This window comes from Podarcis filfolensis (genome assembly GCF_964270895.1).
Source record: "Podarcis filfolensis genome assembly, chromosome: 3".
In the NCBI taxonomy this organism is placed as follows: domain Eukaryota; kingdom Metazoa; phylum Chordata; class Lepidosauria; order Squamata; family Lacertidae; genus Podarcis; species Podarcis filfolensis.
In genome coordinates this window covers 19,572,533-19,596,977 of record NC_139606.1, presented here as the reverse complement: position 1 = coordinate 19,596,977, position 24,445 = coordinate 19,572,533, and the positions used below count along the sequence as shown (strand labels likewise).

General features: G+C 47.7%; 1 protein-coding gene across 2 annotated transcripts; it reads left to right on the top strand.

Moving 5' to 3' along the window:
- Positions 1-1,509: 1,509 nt before the first annotated feature.
- OSR1 (odd-skipped related transcription factor 1) lies at positions 1,510-24,005 on the top strand. 2 transcript variants are annotated; one of them, XM_083607437.1, is made up of 3 exons: positions 1,510-2,908; positions 17,764-18,444; positions 22,876-24,005. In XM_083607437.1, exons 2-3 carry the CDS (start codon positions 17,798-17,800, stop codon positions 23,009-23,011), a joined length of 783 nt encoding a protein of 260 aa, XP_083463563.1. In that variant the 5' UTR covers positions 1,510-2,908; positions 17,764-17,797; the 3' UTR covers positions 23,012-24,005. The 2 variants fall into 2 exon arrangements, with proteins under 2 accessions (XP_083463563.1, XP_083463564.1); XM_083607438.1 differs by lacking the exon at positions 1,510-2,908 and adding an exon at positions 3,621-3,733.
- Positions 24,006-24,445: the final 440 nt, after the last annotated feature.

Here is a 24,445-nt window from a genome sequence, read left to right as displayed (position 1 = left end):
TAGGTAACAGCGCTAACCTAGGCAGGTTTACGCAAAAATAAGTCCCCTTCTCTTCAGTGGGGTCTACCCCGTACACGCTGCAAGTATATACTTTTCGACTCGGAAGTAAATCCCATTGGTTCCATGGATACTAACCCCGCTTATCTAGGACTTCCTTCTGAGTAGACCTTTCGGTGGCATTGACTTGCAAGTAGTTTTAAACGCACTTACTAAGAAGATAACAGCTTCTTTCCAAGTAAAACTGTTTAGTGGGTCAGGGTGACTGCTCGGGATTTCAGACTTGGGAGTAAATCACTCCAAAAATTAGCTTAATGACACATAATGTCAGCGTTCTTTTATTTTCACTAGATTGTGGGACCACGCTATAAATCAAACGCAGGAAGGAATTAGACAGCACCCATGGATCTAAGGTGTCTTTTGTTGTACAGGTTTATTTGGTTGAAATAAAACGCGTTCATTATTAGTGTGTTTGGAAGAGCAAAGGAAGAAAGCGGGGGACACCCAGAGGTCAGTAGGTGAGAGGAACGCCACATTGCTTTGTGGTTAAGCTTCCTTTTTAAAAATTAAATAAATAATTGTTGAATTCCATTTCACTTTTTTTTTTTGACCAGGTGCAGAGTTCAAGGGTTTTCCGTGTTTATTTTTAAGTGGGAGGGAAAATAGGGAGGGAAAAAGCCTTGTACTGGGAGCGCAGCGCGCGATCCAATTCAGCATATGGGAACTTTGAAGCGCGCGCTTTCGCGCTCCCCCGCCGAAATCATGGCGATGCTTTGAACAGGATCGTGACCCAAATCTGCGCAAACGTGTCCAACGCTTAAAGACCCACCGCCACCAATGACAGCTACTAACAGCGGGCCGCGTTGCTTGTTGCGAAGAAGAAGCGCTTGTGCTGCTGCTTTGATTTTAGTTTTGCCGAAGTCACGGGAACCGCAGATACGTTCCGACGATCGCTAGCTGCTCTCGGGGAGCTTCGGTGTCTCCTCCCGTCGCTGTTGGTTCCCGTCGAGGTTCGTTTGTTTGATTTTCTTACCCACTTCCTACGAAAGTGATCCGCTATCCTTCTTTCTTAACAGAAGCGATGAGCCCGATTCTGTGCCTCCTTTTCTGGAGTTAAGTGCCGCGGAATTAAGCGGCGCTTGCCTCGAAGGCGCAGCCGGGAGCCCCAGCTCGGAAAAAAGAAAGCCTCAAGTTTGCTCCTTGGGAACTGACTGCCAAGTTAACAGGGCAAATGGACCGGGACATCAGCTGGCTCGCTGAGCGCTCCGATTAAGGTGCGCTCCTGTCACTGCGCAACTAGGAGCAGCCGCGCAATTCTTCTAGTCCTCGCCTCTCGCTTATGTTCCTCTGACCCCGTCGGTGCCTTTGGAATCAGCCCAGCGCCCCCGCTTGTAAAACGGGCAATTTGAAGCGGTTTTCAAACGGTGGCAGGCACTAGATGACACTAAGCAGGATCTGCCGGGGCTGAAACCCCAGCTGGTCTTATCGGGACGGATCTGTCTTCACCTCCCTATTAGTTGAGAGACGCTACCTTGTTCGGAAAGGCCGTTTTGCCCTCTGCAGACGCCGAGCTAAATCGAGGCGAAAACCGGGAGCGCTGGGAGGAGGTTCACCGTTCTCCACCCCCTACGCCCGGCTGCCGGGCTTCGCCTGGATTGTCTGAAGCCTTTGCGAGTGTGGATTGAAGCCCAAATCACCCTTTTAGGAATCTGAGGTGGGTAGCTTGATTCACAGGATACTCAGTTTTCTGAACCTGGCTTGAAATCTATTGATTCATCCCAGAGAGGCAGGCATCTGTCGTGCCCACCCAGACCAGAAGATGCAGGTCGGCGATCCAGGATCAACTCCTGATCAGAATGAGCTCCGACTGTGTGGGGTCATTATTATGGGGTGGAATGGGAAGTGAAGATGCCCCCTGGAATGGGATCTGCGGGAAAAAGGAAAGGGTGGGTCCTGAATGCCAGCTAGGATCCGGGGCTACTATGGATGACCCTCTTGGAGATGTGGATCCACCGGATTCCACGGGAGATCTGTAAGTGGGAGGGTTTTTTAAAAAAGCTTACTCCACAAGCATCAGTCGATTTCTGGAGCGGAGACTGGATAACTACCGCACATATCCAGTTTACTCCAAAGTAGTCCGGTTCAAATCGAGGATACAGAAGCACGGAATCTCTGGTGTTCCCCCCACCCCCCACCCCAACCAACCAAGCAGTGGATCCTGCTAAGCTTGAGCGCAGCCGCGATCTGTTGGAGAAAGCTCCGCCAAAGCTCTGAGCCTAAGATGGGAGATCGGAGCGACCACTCTCTCCATTCCCGGGAGATCACTTAAGAGCTTAGCGCCCTAGTTGTCTCCCAGACTCGGCTGCCCTGGGGCTCGTCTTGACTCTCTGCCAAGGCTTGTTCGAGGTGCGAGCGTGGTGTGGAGGCAGCGAGGGATGCCACTGGAGCGAAGGCGGAGCGCGTTGGTTGCTCCGTATCCGGGAGCCGAGCGGCCGAAGTCAGAGTTTCCCAGTTAGAAACTTTCCCCCCATTCCAGTGCGCATGCCCAGGGGTGGGGAAGGCGAGGGGGGGCGGGGGAGAGGGGGTTGAAATAAGGAGGCGGCCGAGGGAAGGGATCCGCTCAGTCGGCGTTCGCCTTGCTCCAAGGCGCTTTTGCCTGCAGCCCTTCCAAGCCAACCGAAAGAAAGAGCGCGGCGCAGAGAGGCTCTCCGCTACCTGGTGCGCTCCTCCGCCCGCCCGCCCGCCTCTCCGCCCCTTCCACCGGATCTGCCGCGGGCCAGCGGGAGAGCAGGCGAGCCGAGGGCCCGGCCCGGCGCGGGCAGCACCACTTTGCCCAACTTTGAAGCTGTGCAGTTTCGCCCACGGAGGATCTTGAACCATCTGCCGGCGGTGGAGCGAAGATCGGGATTAGGTAAATATTTAGATTTGCCTGGCGCTTCCACCCCCACCCCCCAAAAAAACCTCTTTTCTGGCTGGGTGTCCCCTGCCCTCATTCTCCGGTCGCTTCACGAGATTCAGGTCCTGTTGTGAAGTTCGCGGAGTTCAGTTAGGCCGTCTGGTTCCGCCCCCCAGATAAACTCTGAGCTACCAAGATGCTCGGATCTTCTTGCAGACGCAGAGCACGGTCTGCCTACTTCGGCGCCAGCTGCTAAGCTGTCCGACTAAGGCAGGCGTCCCAGCAGTTAGCAGCCCACCCTGCAGTTCCTATGCCCCTTCTTCCCCTTGGCAGAATTGGTCCTCTCTAACCCCACAAGGCTGCAATCCTAAACCTGGCGGGAAGTTAGCCTCGTTGCGTTCAGAGATAGGAGTTTGTTCCTGAACTATCCACGCTTCTAGGGCGAACTGGGCAATAAAAGTCCCACGGGGAGACGGATGTCACCAGGATGCGATCCTAAACATGTGGATTAAGTGCAAGCGAGTCCCGCCTAGGCGATCCGGCTTGTTATCCGAGATAGGCGCTCAGACAAGGGCCACGAGGCGACCCGAGCCCTCGTCCTCATCCTAAACGCGCGATATTATCAGAAGTTCCTCCCGTTGGTTCCAGGAGGAACTTATGTCTGCTGAGCCTGGCATACTTTTTGTTTTTTTAAGACCCCGATCCTTAACGTGTTTCCTCAGAAGGCAGGTCGGGAATTCGTCCTTCCAGATCTGTTTCTAGGATCGCAGTGCCAATACGCTTAAGGGTCGGGCTGCTGATTTTACTAAACCCTGGCAGTTCCACGCGCACCAGAGCCCGGTATGTTTTTGCTACCAAGCGTAATTATGCGTGGGTGGGTACGATTTTGTGTGTGTGTTTGCGCGATCACTCGCTGACGCCTGCTATTCATAGCCCACTGAGGACTATAGCAAAACAACAACAACAAACCATCGTCTTTGGGCGTGATATGGGATGTACCTACTTGCCTGCGCATAGGTGGAGGGGGAAACGGTTGGGTGCTAAGCAGATAGCATATTTGGAAACGAGTTCAGCCGAAATCAAGGGGGCATACTTCCAAAAGGAAATTAGGACTGGTGTATATATGTGAGAGTACGCAGAGATTTCTGAGCCGTTGGATAGTACAAGGGGGAATTTCTATATCCTTCACTTTGCTTGCTATATAAACCACAGCCACAACTCGTTGGCATTGCTGTAATTTGGGGCGATGTCTCTGCATCAGGTATGTAGTCTCACCCTGGGCATATTTAACTGGGAAGTGTTGAGTCTTTCGGAGAATGTGCACAGGGTTGCACCCTTACTTGAAAATTCTCCACGAGATCACCTTAAAGTAGGTTCTCGTGGAGTTGCGATTTCAGAATCGCGCTCGATCCCCGCCAATTTCAGCGGAGTTTCCTTCCCAGCAAGGCTCCCTTGAAAGGGCGTGCAAGGCTGAACTTTTAAATGCAATGGCGGATCTCGCAATCGACTGGAGAAATGCGTGTGTAAATGTTAGGGGTATAGCGAGGCAAGAAGTTTCGGTTTCACTGGGTTCTCTTCTGATCCATCTCAGATCAGGTCTGTCTCTGTATTAGTATTGCTCTGTGGGCCTGTCTCTTACACCTTACCTGCTTTGAAAACTTCGTAACCTTCCCATTTTAAAGGCTTTTCATCCTAACCCTCTTGAAGGGAAAGAGACTCCCATTCATTTCGAATGCAGCTCTCTTTCTTTCCAGTTTATTTAACCAGTAGCGAATCGTAAACGGATAGAAACTTCGGGTGTTGCTCTCGTTGCCACGCAAGAGATGGCTGTCCGTGTTATTCACCCGGGGTCGCCAGGCCTGCAGGAGTTTTTCAGCAGCTCTTCGGGTTTACGTGTTTTTCATATCCGTTTTCACTGCCAGATTTAGGAGAGCCGAACTAATCCGAAATACTCTGTGTTGTGAATATCAGCTGGTTAAATAAACAGAAGTACTTCGAGCGAACTGGCTGATTTAAATCGACCCACAGACAGATCTCTCTTTGCGCAACGTTGGCACCGAAAGCGCCCGTCTATGTCTGTCTGCATGTTGAAAGAGGTGCAGGGGTTTTTGTTTTGTTTTGGAGGGGGAAGTAGCTTCCTTTGTGAGAATAATTCAGTCTCTTTTCAGAATTAGTGTGTAAATAATGTGTTTGGGGCTGGGGGAGACAGGCAGAAGTAGTAGATGTCCGAAAATTGTATAGATTCGTTGCCATCTCGATGACCTGAAATGATTATTTCGAGTCAGCGGGATCCACTTCCAGTAGCGCTCAGCTTCCAAGTAATGTGATCGAGGGAGGGAAAGTCAGCATCTTCAGCCTCAGGCATTATCCAGGAACAATGTATATTTTGGATCGAGGAAAGCGAAGACTGTTGAAAGACTTTGGCATTCCTTCTGCTTCCCTGCCCCCAGCCATTATTTATTTCCTCAATCAGCTGCTGCTATTATTATTATTATTATTATTATTATTATTATTATTATTATTATTATTTTATCAGTCGCCATTAGCTGTCCTAGAATGCGGTTCCTTATTGCAATTAGCAAAAGCGCCGTCCAGAACGGAATACTTTTTATTTCGTAGGATTTTATTACAGTTTAGCAGACCATCGGGGTTGCGATGCGCGTTTACTCCAGGGTGAATCCCGTTTAATATCGATGGGGTTTCTCTCTGAGTAAACATGAGCAATCCACAGTGCGTTATATTCCTCCAATGGAAGTTGCTGCAAAGTCATGTAGTTTAGGCCAGGGGTTGTGGTGGTGATGGGGGGGAGGGAGAGAGAATTCCCATGCATGACATCAGCAGCCCGATCCTAACCACGTTTACTCAGAAGTAAATCCAGCTGTGTTTAGGATGGCAGCCTCTAATCCCTGGTCTTCCTTTTCACTCCCCAAACCAGATTCCCCAGTGTGGTAATGCTACTGGCACAGTAATTTAGGACTGACTTGCGCTTTTAAAAAATTTGTCTTGTAAGCTATGCACTGCGCGCAAACACTATAATGGGATGTCGAAGAGAGGGACAGAGGTGGCTCAAAAAGCAGTTTGTTGGTTTGCTCTTTTGCTTTCCTCCCTCCATTAGCCACAAGGATACCTTTTAAGATTTTAGCGCCCCATTATTTCCTCTGTGTAGGAGGGTGTGTGTGTGTGTGTGTGTGTGAGAGAGAGAGAGAGAGAGAGACCACTGTCCCAGAATTGTTTCGCAGCTCATAACTGCCGCCGCTTGACAGTAGGAGCGATTTCAAACGGCTGTTGTGAACACTTGATCCTGGCGATCTGTAGTATTCAAAGCTTAGGTGTGTGTGGGGGGGGTGCAAGGAGGGGGGAAGGAGAGGGGAAGGGGTTGATTTCTGGTGTGTGAGCAAACAACTGCGAGGGCGTCCGCGGGGCTTGTCAGCACCGATTGCACGATAAAACGTGATTCTTATTTTTTTTTTTTTTTAAAAAAAAGGAAAGCAAGAAATTAACGAAGCCTGTTTAGCTCGGCTCCGCCAGGCAAAGGCGCAGAGGCCGCTGGAGTCCTTCCAGCGCTCATTAAGGGACGCAATTAACTCGTTCACGCTCAATTAGAGCCGTACATAACTCCGTTTGAGGAGATCCCGTCGCACCCTTTGCAGAAAGCGGAATGCTCCGCGCGGCTGGAGCCGGGAGAGTCGCCCGCCCGCCGGCCACGCCAATTCCCCTTTCCTGTTTTGTTTCCTCAACACAGGTAGAGGCCACGCTCGATTTCCTCCTGCGCTGCTCGCAGCAATGGAAGGGGGCGCGGGGGAGAGAACGAACGAACGAGCAGTGTCCCTCCAGCTTCGAGAGTTTAAGGGGAGACGGTTTATTTTCTAGTTCTGGCCGGGTTGCTGCTCCAGGCACCCTGGCTTGGGGAAGGAAATCCGTGGGATCTCCTTCACGTGTTCGTCTGAAACGACTTTTTTTTTTTTTAATTTAGCGCGGTGAGCGTTTTTCGTAGGTGACATAATAGAAAGGCGCACGACGCACCCCCTGCCCCGAGGATCCTACAAACTGAACGCAAGCGGGCAGGAGGAAATAGGAAGGTTTCTCATAACAACCTTGTTAGATAATAAAACGACCCCAATCCTTTATAAAATGAAAAACAAAAATCTTATTTAATAGAGATTGTCTTGTGTTTTGGATGAATGGCGGGTGCTCCCATGTGTTTGTGCTTGTTTTTAATAAGGTTGCAATCGTTATTTAAGGCATTGCTATCCTAGACATAGCTACCCAGAGATAGAGCCCATTAAGATGAATTGCACGTGGTTATAGGATCGCTCGGCTTCAAGGGCCTAGAGGATCTGGAGCAGGAGGAGCTTTTTATTTTTCGCTTCTTGTAAAACGGTCAAAACAAAAAAACTGAGCATAAATAGATAACCCCCCCCCGCGCGCGCACCCAGACGCAGCACCTCCATAGAGTTCTGTCCACTCCCAACGCGTTGGAATCCTATAGCTGAGCTGACCGTGGGCTTTGCTCGCGACGCCTGTGGCATCGCGAATGGAGAGGCGAGCGCGAGTTTTGACTGCTTGGATTTTATCATTCGAAAAGCCAGCAACTTAATTTACCTCGGCCATTTCTGCATGTGGAACTAATTGGGGGGGGGGGGCGAAAAGAGCCCAACATGTTATTTATGAGTCGAGTATTTCATCTGCAAATATCCTCTCTCCCCCCCCCCCCCCGCCGTTGGAAAAAAAAATAGATACGCCAGGCGCGTGGATAATTCAGGCTTAAACTTTAAAAAACAAACTAACCACAAGATGACCATAAAATTAAGGGGAGAGTTTCACTGCCGTCCTGAGACAAGAATGGCAGCGCGAGGTTTTCGCCCTTGGGAAAAGACTTCCTCGCCCCAGCGAGGAAGCTTAGAAAAATGCGATTTCCACTACTATTTCCAAAACATAGTGCCTTAGGCTGATATGGATTGGCAGTTCCAAAAGGGCAGAGTCTTCCCGAGGCCTGAATTGATCTCAGTGCGTAAATCCGTTGAGCAGAGTATAGCTGGAGCGGAGGACACCGCGTGCTGAGATTCCTGCACTGCAAGGGGTTGGACTAGATGACCCCCCGGAACCCCTTCCAACTCTATAATTCTATATGGATAGAGTGAGTTTGGAAAGGCCTTTGATGGATGTCGGCGGAACTTACCGCCGCTTGAACTCCCAGCCACCTTGAAACCCTCTTTCTGCTAGGCTTTCCTTCTTTGACAAGACCTCTGGTTTCAAGAGACAGTTTGCTTTGAAAGTCAGCGAGCTTATTGCCTCCAACGAGTAACACTCCATTGCTTGTTGCAGTCTATCTTATCTTAACTCATAAAGGATGTTACTGGCGCCTTGCGATGCTAGCGAAGAAGTAACTCCTTTTGAATTCAGCGGGGCTTACTCCCAGGTAAGTAGAGTTAGGATGGGCAGCCTTTAAGATGCAAACCTCGGGCCTGATTTGGAACACCTCGTGATAGGACGGTAAGGCTGCAATGCTATGGCTGAACACAACTTCGGAGTCAGCATGCATCATAAGATCGGAGTTGTACGGGAGTAGCGCACTAAGTAAGAACCGTGGCCTGGCAAGCCACAGATAGAGCAGTATGTCGGTGGTGAAGACCGCTTTGGACTCCTCCTCCTCCCTAATATTATTATTATTTATTATATTCTAATTCACTTACTCCTGAAGCTGGTCCTACAATGCCATAAAAATGCCTATGCCTGTGCCTTCTTTTTAAAGAACATTTGGCATTTTTTCCCTGTTTGCTGCTGAAGCCTAAAATTAAGTCCCAGGCAAGCAACGTTCCAGGCAGGTGTTACGTCTGATCACCTGCAAAGCGTATGGAGACTCCAAGGCAGCCTTCGCCAGCTTGGGTGAGAGTTAGCTCCCACCTGCCTCAGGCCTCTGCTAGCTGCGGAGCGTGGAAATTGCAGCCCAAATCAACAAAGTTACAGCAAAAAGGGTGGCAGGGGTGAAGAAACAGAGCGGCCAGGCCTGCTCGCTCAGCTCCCAGCCTCACAGGAGGAGAGAAGGTATCTATCTATCTACTACCGTGTGAGGACTAGGGCGCTGAGTCAAAGAGAGATGGCCTCTCTTCTCTCAAATACAGGCAGTTACAGATCGAAGTGACGCCAATGGACAAATGCACCGCAATTACATTTTCATGAAATAAATGGGATCGCTCAGTCGGTAGAGCATGAGACTCCTAATCTTGGGTCGAGGGTTCGAGCCCCACCTTGGGCAAAATATTCCTGCATTGCAGGGGGGTTGGGCTAGATGACCCTCGGGTCCCTTCCGACCCCACAATTCTGTGAAGCAGTTTCCAGTCGTTCGAGTGCGCCTTTGCATCCGCCGACGCTCTGGAAAGGAAAAGAGGGTTATGTTTTACCGAGTAAAGGGGGCATCTTTCTGCACCAGCGTTTTTCTCAATTCCCCCCTCCCAAACATCCTCGCAATTTTTATTTTTATTTTAAAGCCGGAAAGTGACTTGATTTACAAACGAGAGCTCCCCTAAAACAGCCCCGACCCCCTTGTTAAGTTACACCAGGGATGCTCCTCCGTTCCTCATAAGCTTGAGGCGGACAGAAAGCAACGGCTGAAGGGGGCTTGGGGAGGGGCGAGAAAGGAAACTCTGCGTTTCCACAGGGTTGCAGCGCAGATGTTGCGCAACAGGTTCCACTCGGCCCAAATCCGGGCTAAACTCCGAATGTAGACAAACCTTTCTTGCCTTGGCGCGCAAAGTTCCTTTGGAAGCGCAGGGATTTGGTTGCTATTGAGAGGATCAAGATGCGGGTGGACTTACAGCCCGAATTTACAGGGTAAGATTGGCACCCCTCCTTCTCTGTAGATTCCAGTGGGCTTCCTTTCGCATCCCGGTGGTGACATCCGTTTGGAAGCAAGTCCTTTGAGACAAAGCCTGCGTGGATCTGGCTTGGTTTGCAACCTGTTATATACCTATTGGGGTGGGTGTGTTTTAATAACTAAATTTAATTCAAAGGACTTACTTCCAAGTAACCCTGCTTAGGGTCCCAGCTGGAATTGGGTTGTAAGGAGAAACTCAGGCCGGTGGTCAACAAAGAAGCAAACTCCTAGGGGCCGAGGGGTTTTTGGCCTCCCCAATAAAAGATTCGAGGGATATCTCCCCCACCCCAAGCTGATGGGCCTTGCTATTCAAATGTGCACTGCATCATGCGATCGATTATGCGGGGCGGGGCTTACCTGGGCCCCCCAATGTTTTATTCGTTGGTCCCCCTGGGGGTCAATTGAGTCTTCATTAATTTCAGAGGGTCTGCTCTGAGTAAGACTTGGTAGAATGTAACACTTCGGACGGACGGCTTCGGCTTTAATCCTATACCCCCTGCGTAGCGGGGGGGGGGAGGGGGCAACTGCCCCCTCAGATCAATAAAACAATAGAAATAACTAACTGACCCATCACGTGGGTCCTCCCCTCCACACACAAAAATTATGGCTACGCCTATGCCTGGGAGTAAGCCTCATTGAACTCAAGGGGCCTCCTTAATTTTGAGCAGATACGTCTGGGATGGTGATGTTAGACCCACTTACCGGAGAGCAAACGGGACTATCGATTCTGAGTGAGCATGCATAGGTTGGATTGCGCTGCGGGACCGCGATCCTAAGCACGCTTATCTAGCAAGGTTGTAGGTGGGGGGAGCTCACGTCTAGCACTTCAGTCCGAAGCGTAGAAACTGGTCGGAAGCGATCCCACACAGAAAGCGATAGGACGGAAGGATTTCACGGAGTAAATCAGCGCTGGGATCAAACTGTAAACGTGTTTAGGATGGAGCCAATGGGTTTGCCGGTCCAGGGAAGTTTGACCATAGACTTTCGCCTGCGTTGAAATCTATGGGGCCCGTCTTCCCCCTTGAAAGGGGACTCTAGTCAGAAAAGAATACGTCGTCTTAACCTCAGTTGAGTCGCCTGAGGCGCATGCAAGGCTTTTCGCTGGTTTGGGGCATGGGCCTATACGGCAGGTTACCTAGGAAGTAAGTTTCGCTTGAGTCCGGGGGGGGGGGTTTGTTCCCATGGGCCTAGGGGGGGGGAGGGGCAGTTGCCCCCCATAAATAAAAATACCTAACTAACTGAAGTTCTGCCCGCCTAAGATAAATCCTGGCTGCGCCCATTCTTACCCTCCAAGCAAAGCGCCGCAGATGGGATTGCGCGACTGCTTACTCCGCACGCTTCCTCCGTAGTAATAATAATAATAATAATAATTTATTATTTATACCCCGCCCATCTGGCTGGGCCTCCCCAGCCACTCTGGGCGGCTTCCAAAAAAATATTAAAATACTGTAATACATCAAGTTTCGTTGTGTCCAAAAGGGCTTACTTGCTGCTCCCAGGCGTGTTTGAGGTTGCAGTCTCAGTCCTGTGTGTGTGTGTGTGTGTGTGTGTGTGTGTAGCAGGGAAGGTTTTATCTTTGGTTAGCCTACTGCGCATTTATTTGTTTCACAAAACCTACATACCGCTTGATTGAAAACAACCAAGCAACCCCCAAAGCTGTTAGTCCCCGAGTAGCTGCTTCAATTTACCCAACGAGACGTGCCTCCTGAATTTTTTTTTTTAAAAAAGAAAGAAATATTATTTTAAACGGGACTCTGTTTATTGCCACCGAGGGCAGCGGAAAGGTGGTTGAGAACTCCCAGACTCTTCTCATTTAGGGGAAGAGGGGGTGGGGAGCCGATAAAGATCTGTTGACATGAAGCAGAATTGAAAGGTGGAGGTGACACCGAAATAAAAGGATCAACCGGCTCTGCGGTGGGGAGCAAAGTAGAGCGCAAGGGGGGGGGTGAGTGTCACTGCAGACCTCCAGAGAATCGTTGGCTTTGATGTCCTAAAAGGGTCCCGCCACTCGCTCCCCCCCCCAAGCTGCTCGTCCCCTTTCTCTGTCTTTTCCCTCGGTTGTAACAGAGGAAAAGTGTAACTTACAGATCTGGACCAAGGCCAGCAAACTTGTAACAACCCGAATCCTCTCTCTTTCTCTCTCTCCGCTCCCCTTTGTTTTTAAGCTAAACTGCTTCTAGCGACCAAAATCATTAGCACAATGGATGCTATTATGAATCACGATTTTTCTTTTCTTCCCTCTTCCTTTCAGGAGAACCGGTGAAAGGCCGCTTCTTATTCGATTGGTGTGACTTAAAACTTTGAAAGTTATCTCCCTCTCCACTCTTTCTCTCTCTCTTACACTTACACACACACACACACACACACACACACACACACACTTGCCCCAGCGCGACATTCTCTTTCAGGGCTAGATTTACGAGTAACAGATCCATCCGGTTAAACCACAGTCCTTGGATTTAAAACGATTAAAAAAAAATCAGTTCTGAAAACTGAAGGGTGCATGCTTAAGCACGTTGACAGTTAATAATAATAATAATAATAATAATAATAATAATATGCTGGGAAATCCGTACCTTAAACACACAGACATACGGAAGCAAGGCAACTGTTTTTAGTGGAGCATAATCCTAGGATTGGAGCCTTAATTCTTAGTAAAAGAATCAGGATGAATACACGTGTTTAAATAAAATACAAGGACTTTGCTGGGCTGTGAATCGGATTTTAAATATTTACACATGGCAAGACTTAAAGTACATGGGGATATGCCGTAGCAGAGATTTCTCTCCACCTTCCAAATTAAACTGCATTCCATAAATCGCCCACCACCAAGCCTTCAAAATAAGCCTGTAAACCAAAATACTGAGGCACGATTTCCGATCGCAGTGAATCTTCCCATTGGACCCTGCACAGATTCACACGCTCAGGAGGAGGAACGCGAACGGGTCCAACGTGTTCGTTCCTTGAAGAATATGCCATTTCTGACGCTAAAAGCACTTGTTCAGAAGTGTCCTATTGATTTCACGAGACATGGTACTTCCTTGCAAACGGTGTTTAGGAAATCTGCTTTTATCGTCTTGTCTGAAAAGGAACGGGATCCATCCCCGTGTCAGCTGCCCGGCTCTATTTCAAAAGTGGCCTAAACATAAGGAGTTTGATCAGTATCTCTTGGTAATAAGCGGCTGTGGATGCGAAGAATTTTAAAAAAAAAAATTGAGGGGGAGACCTTTTAAAAAACACAGCACCCTGGTCCTTAAACAGTTAAATTTAACTGAGGGGGTGGGGGTGGGGAGGTTGCAGCGTGTGTGTTTTAATCGACCGGTATACCAAATTTATCCAATTAGAAAAGGCAAATCTTGGCCAAATGTCACACTCGTTTATTCTGGGTCAGTGCGATGGAATTTCTGTAGACTTTCCTTTTTCCTTCTCCCTCCCCCCCCCCGCCTTTTCTTAAGGCTGATTTATGTAAAGTGGTGTGAAAGGTGGACTCAGGGCAGATATTTAGTGAGAAGATCCGTGAACAGCAGAACCGCCAGACAAACAGCGCGTCGCCCTTTAATCTTCTCGGCTTCGCGTCTGATCCATCCCATCTCAGCTGCTCGTGAACAATCGCTGCGCTTTCGCTTCGCTCCTCTTTTGCAGCAGTTTGGTGCGCGCGCGCTCTTGTTTCGCTGTCGCTTTGGGTGTGTTTGTGGGGGGAAGCAAACTTAAACATCAAACTTAGCAACAATAATTTTCGATCGAGAGGCTTCAAAATCCCCCCCCCTCCACATTTCTTTTATTTTGTTTGGCAAGAGCTTTCCAAGGACCCGTGGCGGAGCATGGACGTGACGTCACAGGGCAAGGCTACGCGTCACCGTTACGTCAAATGCAAACTATAAAAGGAACTCGTTGAGCGCTGAGCAGAGGCAAATGGTCTCTCTGGTTGCAACTTTGCGCTGCGTCGTGGGCTCGCGCAGCGCGATCCCCAGCATGTTTACTCAGAAGTAAAAGGTCGCAGCTTTGCAGCAGCCGTTAATCTGCCGCGGGCTCAGAATAAGTAGCAAGGTCTAAACCCAAACATGTGCAACGATCGTAAATAAGAACCAAGCCCCATGTAAATGCAATTATAACATATTTGGGGGGCTGTTTTATTTCCCCAAGCACGGAAAGTACAGGCACTCCCGCACAATTATCGCCGAAATACGGTACGTTTTCAGCTGCAGCCTTAATGCACGTGTTTTAAATCTCGCAGAAATCTGCAAGACTTTAGAAGGGGTTGATTTTTTCTGGATCAGGCTCCAGATCCTTAAGCATCTGAACTCCGGCATAACTGGTTAAAGGACAGCTTGCCGAGGCCGTCAGCGACCTTTGCAAACCTAACCATTCCGCCGCACGGAGAACGCTTCTTAGGCGCTAGTTGATTGATGGAAATCGAAATCAACCTCTCACTTTGAAAGCGAAGGGCAGCGTTTTGTCCTGCGAGTGCAGTTCTGACCCCAGTCCCCGAATCTACCCAAGTCTTTTGCCCCTATCCTAAAACACGCTGCAGGCTTTAATCCGAGGGCCGAGCGCGCCTATTAAATGACCCCCCGCAGGTGTGTGTGTCAATAACCTCCGTGACCATTGGGCCCTGGATTTCAACAACGTGCATAAAAAGTCCGATCATTTGCAGGTTTTATTTAGTATTTTAGTACAGTCATTCTCCCCCATCCCGCCATCTCCTTCTGCTGGAGAAATGAGACTGAAAAGTACAGCCTTGGCTTAAAACTCCTGCTTCCCCCACTCTCTAGCTTTTATAGCTGATCCGAAATCAGGGGTGCCAACTTGAGTAAAAAAAAATTTGGGGAGGGACAGGTAAGTCCTGCCGGAACAATTGATCGCAAGATGTGGTGCACGCACCCCATTTGAAAAGCAATGCCCATCAACTTTGGGGGGCGGCCCCCTCACATATTTTATTGGGGGGGGCGAAGGGACCTCGGTTCTGCCCCCCTAACAAAAGTCTGACCCCCCTCAAGAAAATCCTGGCTACGCCCATGGCCTTAGTCCCAGGGAGTTAACTCCTATGTCTCAAACACAAGGGCGCACGGGTCGTTCTCCTCGCTTTGTGCACGCGGCTCGATCCCTAGGGCCGTCCAACAGCCTAGAAAACTCCTCTAAATTTCCTCTCGCTCTGGTCTAAGGCGACAGTTCTTAATTTACCATTGCTATCAGCTGCCATCCCATGGAGACTTAACAGGAGGTAAGGAGGCGCCTATCGAAGTAGCGGCAAGGAGCGCTGACTTCCTCCTGGGCGTGCATTAGGGTTGCGAGGTCCCATTCCCTGCTTAGACGGCTCCTGTTCACCCCTAAGGAATGGAGTGCATAAGAGCCAACTCCTAGGGGCCATGGGCGTCTTCGCTCCCCCAGTAAAATATTTGAGGGGTCCGCCCCCCAAGTTGATGGGCATTGCCAATCAAATGGTGTGTACCGCGTGATGTGCAATCTTTAATAAAATACTGCGTGGGGGCCCGATAAATCCCGCCCCGATAATCAATCACATAACGCAACTATTTAAATGGCAATGACCATCAACTCTGGGGAGCGTCGTCCATGGGCGTGGTGGGTGGGCAGCTGCCCCCCTAAATCAAGTAAATAAATAAAAAAACTTAACTAACAGACCAACCGCATCGCAGATAACTCGGTTCTGCCCCCCCCAACACAATGCCTGCCCCTAAAATAAATCCTGGCTATGGCCCAGCCCCCTCAAATATTTTTTTGGGGGGTCCGGAGCCCCCTCGGCCCATAGCTGCCAACGTTTCCCTTTTTTAAAAGGGAGATTCCCTTATTCCGAGTAGGTTTCCTCGAAAGAAAAGGGAAAAGTTGACAGCTATGCCTCGGCCCCTGGCAGTTGGCTCCTATGTAATCGATTATGCGGGGTGGGGCTTGTCCCCCCCCCCCTTTTATTCAAATTGGCACCCCTAATGGGGTGTGTGGGATTTTTGTCTCGTTTTGTAGCAATGGACGAGGCGAGGGAAGGAGGGGGCCCCGACGCAGAGCTTTGAAGTCAGCTATGTTAAATCCTTGTACTCTGCTTTCCGAAGCAAATTGGAGGTCAGAGTTGAAGCGGAGCGGGGAGCAGAGGAGAGGGCAGAGAAGCCGCGAGCAAAGCGGGGGATTTCCTGCCTGAATGAAGGTCCAGGCCTTCCAGGTCTTCTCGCCAGCAGCGACACGGACCTCGCGCTGCCTGATCTCCAAAACCAAACTGGACTCTCACCTTCTTGGGTGCGGCCAAGGGGCGTTGGCGGGTTTGCAGCGCGTCTGTTAGGATTGGGTTGCGTCCAAAGGTCCTAGGGCCAATGGGAACACAGCCTGCGTGTTGCTATGCGCGGTTTAGGGGATGATACAATAAATAAAAAGCAGTTCCATCAACCCCTGGTATGACCAAGAAACAAGGCATTTTTGTGATGTTGCCTCTGTATCGATGGTGTCCCTTGAGAAGCTGAGTGGCTCTTGTGTTTTTTGGGGAAAATATTTTTTATTAAAGATTTTACTGAATTACAAAAGAACATGCACTCCCCCCCCCCAAATCATAGAGTCTCTTAGTTACATTCAGTATAAGACTCAGCTCTTGTTAAATTACGCAAGAGGAAGCTAATTTTGGTGGCTAAAGAGTAGCAGAAGTTCTACCATCAAGAAATTAGGGGCACACCTATCCATATCAACTTCCAGAAGGGGTTTTCTTCCTGACAATTATTAATGTGGCAAAAACATTTGGGGACACCAGTTCTTTGCCTCTCAAATCTCCTGTCTTTCCCTCCCCCTTCCCAATGGGTAGCACAGGGTCTGATGCCCATCATGATACATTTAGTAGCAAACAGCAGCTTCATGTGAATTGGAGCCACAGCTGAGAGTACCAGTGGTTTCTACAAAGATCTCATCTTGTTCATTGCCCACTGTTGAGGACTCCCCCCCCCCCACCTCTCTTAGTTTCTGCCCATCCTTACTTTCTACTTGGGACAGGAAACATTCTTGCATGCATTTTATACTTTAAATAAATCATTTAAAAGACAAATAAGAATACAGTGGTACCTCTGGTTAATAACTTAATTCGTTCTGGAGGTCCGTTCTTAACCTGAAACTGTTCTTAACCTGAGGTACCACTTTAGCTAATGGGGCCTCCCGCTGCTGCTGGCACGCGATTTCTGTTCTCATCCTGTTTTTAACCCGAGGTACTATTTCTGAGTCTGTAACCTGAAGTGTCTGTAACCTGAAGTGTCTGTAACACGAGGTACCACTGTACACAATGCTTGTATAGCACTTACAAATGTTCAGAGCGCTTCACATGCATTCATAGAATTGCAAAGTTGTGACCACAAGAGTCATCTTGTCATAGGAACCAACTCCTAGGGGGCCGAGGTCCCTTCTGCCCTCCCAATAAAATATCTGAGGGGGGCTGCCCTCCCAAAGTTGATGGGCATTGCCATTCAAATGGTGTGAGGGTGCCATGTCATAGAATAATAGAATTGTAGAGTTGGAAGGGAGCCTGAGGATCATCTGAAATGCAGGAATATGCATCTGCCCCATACGGGGAACAAACCTGCAACCTTGGCTTTGTAAGCGCCTCCCTCTAACCCACTGAGCTATCCAGGCACATGATCAATTATGCAGAATGGGGCTTACCTGGGGCCCCCAATACTTTATTCAAGTTGGCACCCCTGCATCTTGTCGAACCCCTTGCAAGTCAGAAATCTTTTGCCCAACGTGGGGCTCCAACCCACATGACCCTGACATTTAGAGTCTCATGCTCTACCAACTATGGGCTATCCCACTGGTATCCTTGGAATACCATGTAGTTGTAGATGGGGGTGGGTGGCTGAGTCTGAGAGAGAAGCTTGTCTATGACCCCCTCTGGTGATTTCATGGTAGAGGTGAAATTTGAACAAGGGTCTTTCAGATTCACAGCTTTATTTGTTCCATCCAGTAATCAGACACGTTTGTGTGTGTGTTTCCCCACTCCCTTCTTTCTCTCTTACAGGCACTTGCCTTTGCTGCCAGGCTTCTCTGCTATCATGGGTAGCAAGACTTTGCCAGCTCCAGTGCCCATCCACCCTTCCCTCCAGCTCACCAACTATTCCTTCCTGCAAGCTTTCAATGGCCTGCCCGCCGTGCCTTCGGAACATCTGCCCAACCTTTATGGCTTCAGCGCCCTCCACGCCGTTCATCTTCACCAGTGGACCCTGGGCTACCCGGCCATGCATTTGCCTCGTTCGTCCTTCGCCAAAGTGCCCGGCGTGGCCAGCCTGGTGGATGCCAGGTTCCAGCTGCCCGCCTTCCCTCTCTTCCCGCATGTCATCCATCCCAAACACGAAGCTGCCAACATGCCGCTCAAAGCCAAGCCCCGATTTGACTTTGCCAATCTCGCTGTGGCAGCCACTCAGGAGGACCACTCGAAACTGGGACAGATCGATAGCCAAGGCTCCCCTCCGGGCCTGGGCTCCTTGCTCGAGGTGACCAAGCTTTCACCGGAGAAGAAACCCACGCGGGGGAGGTTACCTTCCAAAACCAAGAAGGAATTTGTGTGCAAATTCTGCGGCAGGCACTTCACCAAGTCGTACAACCTTTTGATCCACGAAAGAACCCACACGGACGAAAGGCCATACACATGTGACATTTGCCACAAGGCCTTCAGAAGACAAGATCACCTGAGGGATCACAGGTAGGCCTGAGTGTTTAATGGATCTGTCTCCTGAAGCCCATCTTAACTGCCAACAATTACAGTGTCTCATCTAGTAGCTATACCCAGTTATATGTCATGCATAACTGTTATCTCAGACAAATGAGATGGTGCTACTTCAGTAAAAAATGTCCATTACACATCAGGTAACACTTGGATATGCTTAATAGTGACTCTCCATTGTGACTTTAATGCTGCTGCTGCTAATAGTAATAATAATAATAATAATAATAATAATAATAATAATAATACCCTGACCATCTAGCCACTCTGGGCGGCTTCCAACACATATAAAAACATAATAAAACATCAAACATAAAAAACTTCCCAATACAGGGCTGCTTTCAGATGCCTTCTAAAGGTTGTGCAGTTCTTTATCTCCTTGATGGGAGGGCATTCCACAGTGCGGGCGCCACTGCTGAGAAGGCCCTCTGCCTGGTTCCTTGTAGCTTCACTTCTCTCAGAGAGGGAACCACCAGAAGGCCCTTGGAGATGGACCTCAGTTTCTGGGCTGAACAATGGCGGTGGAGACGCTCCTTCAGGCAGAGCTGGAAAATCCAAAAACGTTTCCCAGCTGAAATTTCAGCTAAGTAACAGATCTGTAATGTGACATATTCCATCCTCTACTGCAAGGTTGGGAACTATTTTTCACCTTGAGGGCTACATTCCATTTGGGGCAACCTATCTGGGGCCACATGCCAGCAGGGAAAAGTTAGGCAGAACAAGTGTAGATACACACACCTCTCTCTACCTCCCGTCCAGGCAAGCAAGAGTTCAATGATACATTTCAGCCAGGCAAAAAACACTTGGGAGATGAAATGAAGCAAGTGAGAGGTGTGACCTGGGAAAAGGGTTCATGGCCTGGAGAACCACAATCAACACCTGCTCTACTATTACACCCTGTTTCCTACTGTCATGCCCAAGCGAGTAATGATCTGTGTGAAGGATCTCATATTCTCTTTCTTATGCAGAAAATGCATTTATTGAGTTTTTTGGGTTTCATAATTGCATAACATTATTTCACCAAAGTTCACCTGCGTCAGGGTTGTACCATTGATGTTGGCTAGAAGGCTGTTTTCTGAGCAGATGACCAGGGGTTGCATCCACAATCCCCATGGAGAATGTCATGGTGGTCAACAAACATTCATTCCTTAAACTCCTCTTCCTGAGGCTCCCCGCCCTGCACAGCTAACGTTTCACTTCCTGGATCAGATCCCAGGTGAGGGAAACCCTGTCAGGGGCAGGAGGAAAAGAAAGCACCAGGAGATGATTCATTGCCAAAATTATACTTGATGATTTTTTCCCTTCCCAAGTGTGAGCACTGCTGATGCAGCCTGCAGTCCTATGAATCTGGGAGTAAGCCTCATCTAAACGCAATGGAATTTACCTCTGGGCAGACGTGAATCGGATTGGGCTGTTAAATGACAAGCTAGAGCTGATTCACCAGTGCATCATGCAGATAAGCATACCTCACTGATACGTGTGGATCTTTTGCACCTGAATACATGATTGAATGATGTGGAGCAGGGTTAGCCAACGTTGTGCCCTCCTGATGTCATTGGACTTCAGCTCCCATCAGCCCCAGCCAGCATTGCCAATGACCAGGAATGATAGGAGATATTGAGGGTGCCGCATTGGGTATCCCTGCTGTAGAGTGTGGTAGGAGGACCAATGGAGATGCTAATAGGCTTGATAGGTCCTAGGTCCTGATATCTGATGCCCTTGACAGAAGCCTTATTTGGTCATCTCCTTTAGTGACTATCACATGACTTGCCACGCAATCAGGGTTCTAAACCATGTAAGGAGCCAACATGCATATAGCTTCAGACCTTCTCCAATGCATGGAGGGTCCACAAGCACTACCCTATTCTTCCCCACATGAGATGGCAATCTCAAGAAGGGACAATGGCCTTCCTACACACAGATGTACAGATAACTGCTTATGCAAGGGAAAACCAACAGAAGTTGATAGCAGTGGCAAAGGTCCTCATGAACATAGGAAGGGCTTTGTGTGTACCAAGTCAGACCAATGGTCTACCTATCACAATATATTGCCTACTTTGGTTGGCAGAAGCCCTCTCCACTGCCTCAGACAGAGGTCTCTCCAAGCACACCAACTTAAGATCCTTCTAACAGCTGCAGATGTTGAGGGTTGAACCTCAATATTATGTGCTCTTCTATTGTCTTAGAGCCCCAACCCTTTCTATCTACTAATTATACGAGATAAAATGAGTGTGCATTTACACTTTTCATGAATAACAAGCTCACTTGGATTCCAAGTCTACCCACAGCCTAAATGAAGCCACGTATTTCAGCTGAAATCCTTTTTAGCCCAGTCTTGTTCACATTTTTGTGGAAGCACGTTCCATTGAGTTCAATGGGATTTACTGGATTGTGAGTTTAGTCCCATTTGGGATTAAATAATGAAGGAAGATGCTTAAATACTGATAGACTTAGATAGCTCTTTTGTGGATCAGGGCATTTATTTGTTTAGAACTTTCTGTGATGTATATGCAATGTTCTTTCCCTCTATTTTTGCACAGTGAGAATTTTTTAGGGCAACTCACGAACAGGGACATGAAAAGTTTTAGCAGTCTAATGCCCAGCTAGACTCAGTTCTTGATTACTAGGACTGCAATCTTAGTCTGCAAATAGTCTTATTTATTCAGATATTATATGTAGGTTTGGCATGCTCATCGCTCGAATCAAAGCAGGTAGTGGAGAAAAATAAGCAAAAATCTCATTTATAATAAAATCAGTCCCCACCTGGTACTGATTCCATCACTTACAGTTATTTGTAATAAAAACATGCTACCTATTTAATGATTTCATACTGTTGTGTCTCTCAGCCAAGGAACTCCGAACACGGTAGGGACATCAGAGAAAGTCTCAGCTGCAGAAGTGTCCCTGACAACTTAAAAGTCTCAGGGCAGATGGCAGCAAGAATTTGTGTATGCTAATTTCTATGCATAGGTGTACTTTGAGGTTTCTGGGCAAATAGAGGGGGGTCTCACCAGAATTGCAGTTTGCCACAGCCCTGGAAGCATAATGTAAAATAGGAACAAGAGATCTGAGACCCCAGGGTAAAAGGATCAGGCCCTGGGGGCTTTTGACCTTACCTAATAAAACCCCTGATCAGCACCCTAACAAATTATGCTAACTACAATTCTCTAGAAGAAGCTGTGACAGTTAAACCGGTTTCAAGCCAGTTTAAATGAGCAGTGTAAATACCAGTATGTGCCAAGGTACCAACCTAGATTCATGGCAAATTCCTCAATGGGACAGTCTCTCTGTCCTCTGAAAGGATCATACCCCCCTATACACCATATTCATTCCAAAACATCATATTCATTCTACTTTCAGTGTTTCAGGACTTTCCTAACAATTGTTTTCCCCCTCTGTTTTATTGCTGACAATTATTTTGTGCAGGGAAGCATGAGTGAACTTCTGAAGAACTTAAAAAAAAAGAAAAGAAACTGCAACACCCAGTAATAGATCCCATAGGACTGAAGCTCTACTTATTTAATTTATAGACTGCCCTGCTACAGAAGCTCTATAACAATGCATTTAGTTAAGGTGAACTGTAAGTTTACGATGGTTCTCATCTTACACCGGGGGCAGATGCCTGTATGTTTTCTGCAGTGGAGCTAATAGTGGTTTTCAATCCCTTTCTCTCATCACTGCTGCTTTGATCAAATCTGGAGCTCTGTTTTTGGATAAAAAGAAAAGTATTTGGAGATCTGAACACAGATTTCCCATGGTTCATCTCCCTTTATCCAAGGCTAACTGGATAGTCCATGTACAAACCAGGGATTTCAACTCAAGGGGCACAAACTAAAATATAGTTATAGATCGTGTGCTTTTTTAGGGTTTAACCAGACGTACATTTCCCTGAAAGTAAGCCCCGCTGAACACAACAGGACTTACTTCAGTTAAATATAGGATGTACATCCCAAGTCCATTGAAATCATTGGAAGCTGTGTGCAATTATTGTGTGCTAAATTGCAGCTGAGCGTTTCAGTCCAATTATCTCCTGTAGGCAAGGGAGCTCTGGTTGTGTTTGATCCCATTCAGTTCAATGGAGAAGATGCCTCCAACTGCATCTCCCTTTGAACATGGAGAAAAACTATATATTAATGTGAATGGGAAAACTTCCATGTACTGAATTATCCATGATTTACAGAATTCTCCATGGTATACAGAAGCACACAGGAGGCTCAAAGTGGAATTTCCAGATCCATATGCCCTGCTATTAGATTTTTCTTTGCATATCATTGTTCTCCTTTGAGAACTTTCACCAAAACTTTGACCTTCCACCTGTACATTGTAGCAAGCTAAGACAGAAGTGTATGTTGGTCATCTGATCAAATCTGAAATCTCTCTCTCTCTTTCTCTCTTATTTTCTCTCCCCAGATATATCCACTCTAAAGAAAAGCCCTTTAAGTGCCAAGAATGTGGGAAAGGATTTTGCCAATCCAGGACTCTAGCTGTTCACAAGACACTTCACACACAAGTAAAGGAACTTAAACCTTCGAAAATGAAATGCTGAAGCTTCTAGCCCCCATGAACTTCACCCCACACCCGGCATTCCGAAATTTAGACCAAATTCTTGACAGTGACGTTGTGGAGCACTGAACACTATTAATTTTAAATTTGTTAAGAAAAGAAAAACTCAACCCCTCTCCGCATACAAACGCAGCCAGCCTTCCCAAAAACCTGGGTGCTTCCGAGTTACACAGAGGAGTATAAACCTTGCACGACTCTGCTAAACTTTACGTCAAAAGGTGGTGCTCAAGTATTGGAGAGAGGAATTTCCATTGTGTTACGAGGCAAACAACACCCAAAGTAGCTTCCTGAAGTTTTTGCTTTTCTTTAATTTTTAAAATTCTTATCCTTTCTGTATGCTTGTGTGTGACTGTTTAAAAGGCTTATCATTCATCATACTTCCAAAGAGGAAATCCAGAAGATGGTTAAAGAGAAATCAGCTTCATGTTTTAGGCACTGCTGAGATGAGAAGGAAGATCACTGATAAACTCTGTGTTTGAAAGGAAGCAAATGACCCTCCCATGTAATGGATCTTGCTGTTCCTCTACAGATTTTTAACACCCAAGTCTTCCCATCAGTGGGTTTCCTTCCTGCACACTGTGGCAAACATCCTGGGGTTTCTGTTTGTTTGTTTGTTTGTGGTCTAGTGCCTTGGGAGTGGTTTGTAGCTGGTGGATTTATTTAAACAAAGCCAAACACAAAAACACCGAAAGTGGGCAAAAGTTGACAATAATAAATCAAAGTGACTGCTGTGCCCAGTATGGTCTTAGTAGTACTTTCAAGTTAGCATGTGTCTGGATGGGGAGTGAATGGAATTGATGGGGTGGGGTGGGGGGTATTTGACAAATCTCAGCCTGAGAGTTTTATCCCCAGTTGTCTTTCCCACCCTCCTTAGCAGTGTAAATAATAATAATGAGACATTCCAATATGTTTTTGGTTAAAGTTATTGCTATTTGGCACTTTATGCTGATTCTTGATAATGAACATTTATCACTGGATTTATTTGTGTGCGTGCGTGTTTTTTTTTTTTTAAGTATTAAAATAAATTGGCATTTTACAGGCAAACATGGCTGGGTGACCTTTTCACTCCCTCTGTTAAAAATGCTTTTAGCAAAGCCCGTGATTTCTGTCCAGACCTTACGCGGCTACTATCTGGTATTGTTTTGTAGACACTGAATCTGTTAATGACCTTGGTTTCGAGAAGCACAGCTTTAATTTAAATGTGGTCTTAACTTTAACAGATAAAGGCAACAGTCCTGTATCCACGTCCCAGTAAGCCCCATGGAACTAAGTGGAACTTACTTCAGAGTAGAAATGTAAAGGTCTGTATTGCAAGTTAACAAACGAAGACTGTGATCCTATGCGTACTTGGAGGTGACAGTAAATGCAGGAGACTAAATGCATAGGATCGGGTCCCAACACGCATAGGATTGGGTTG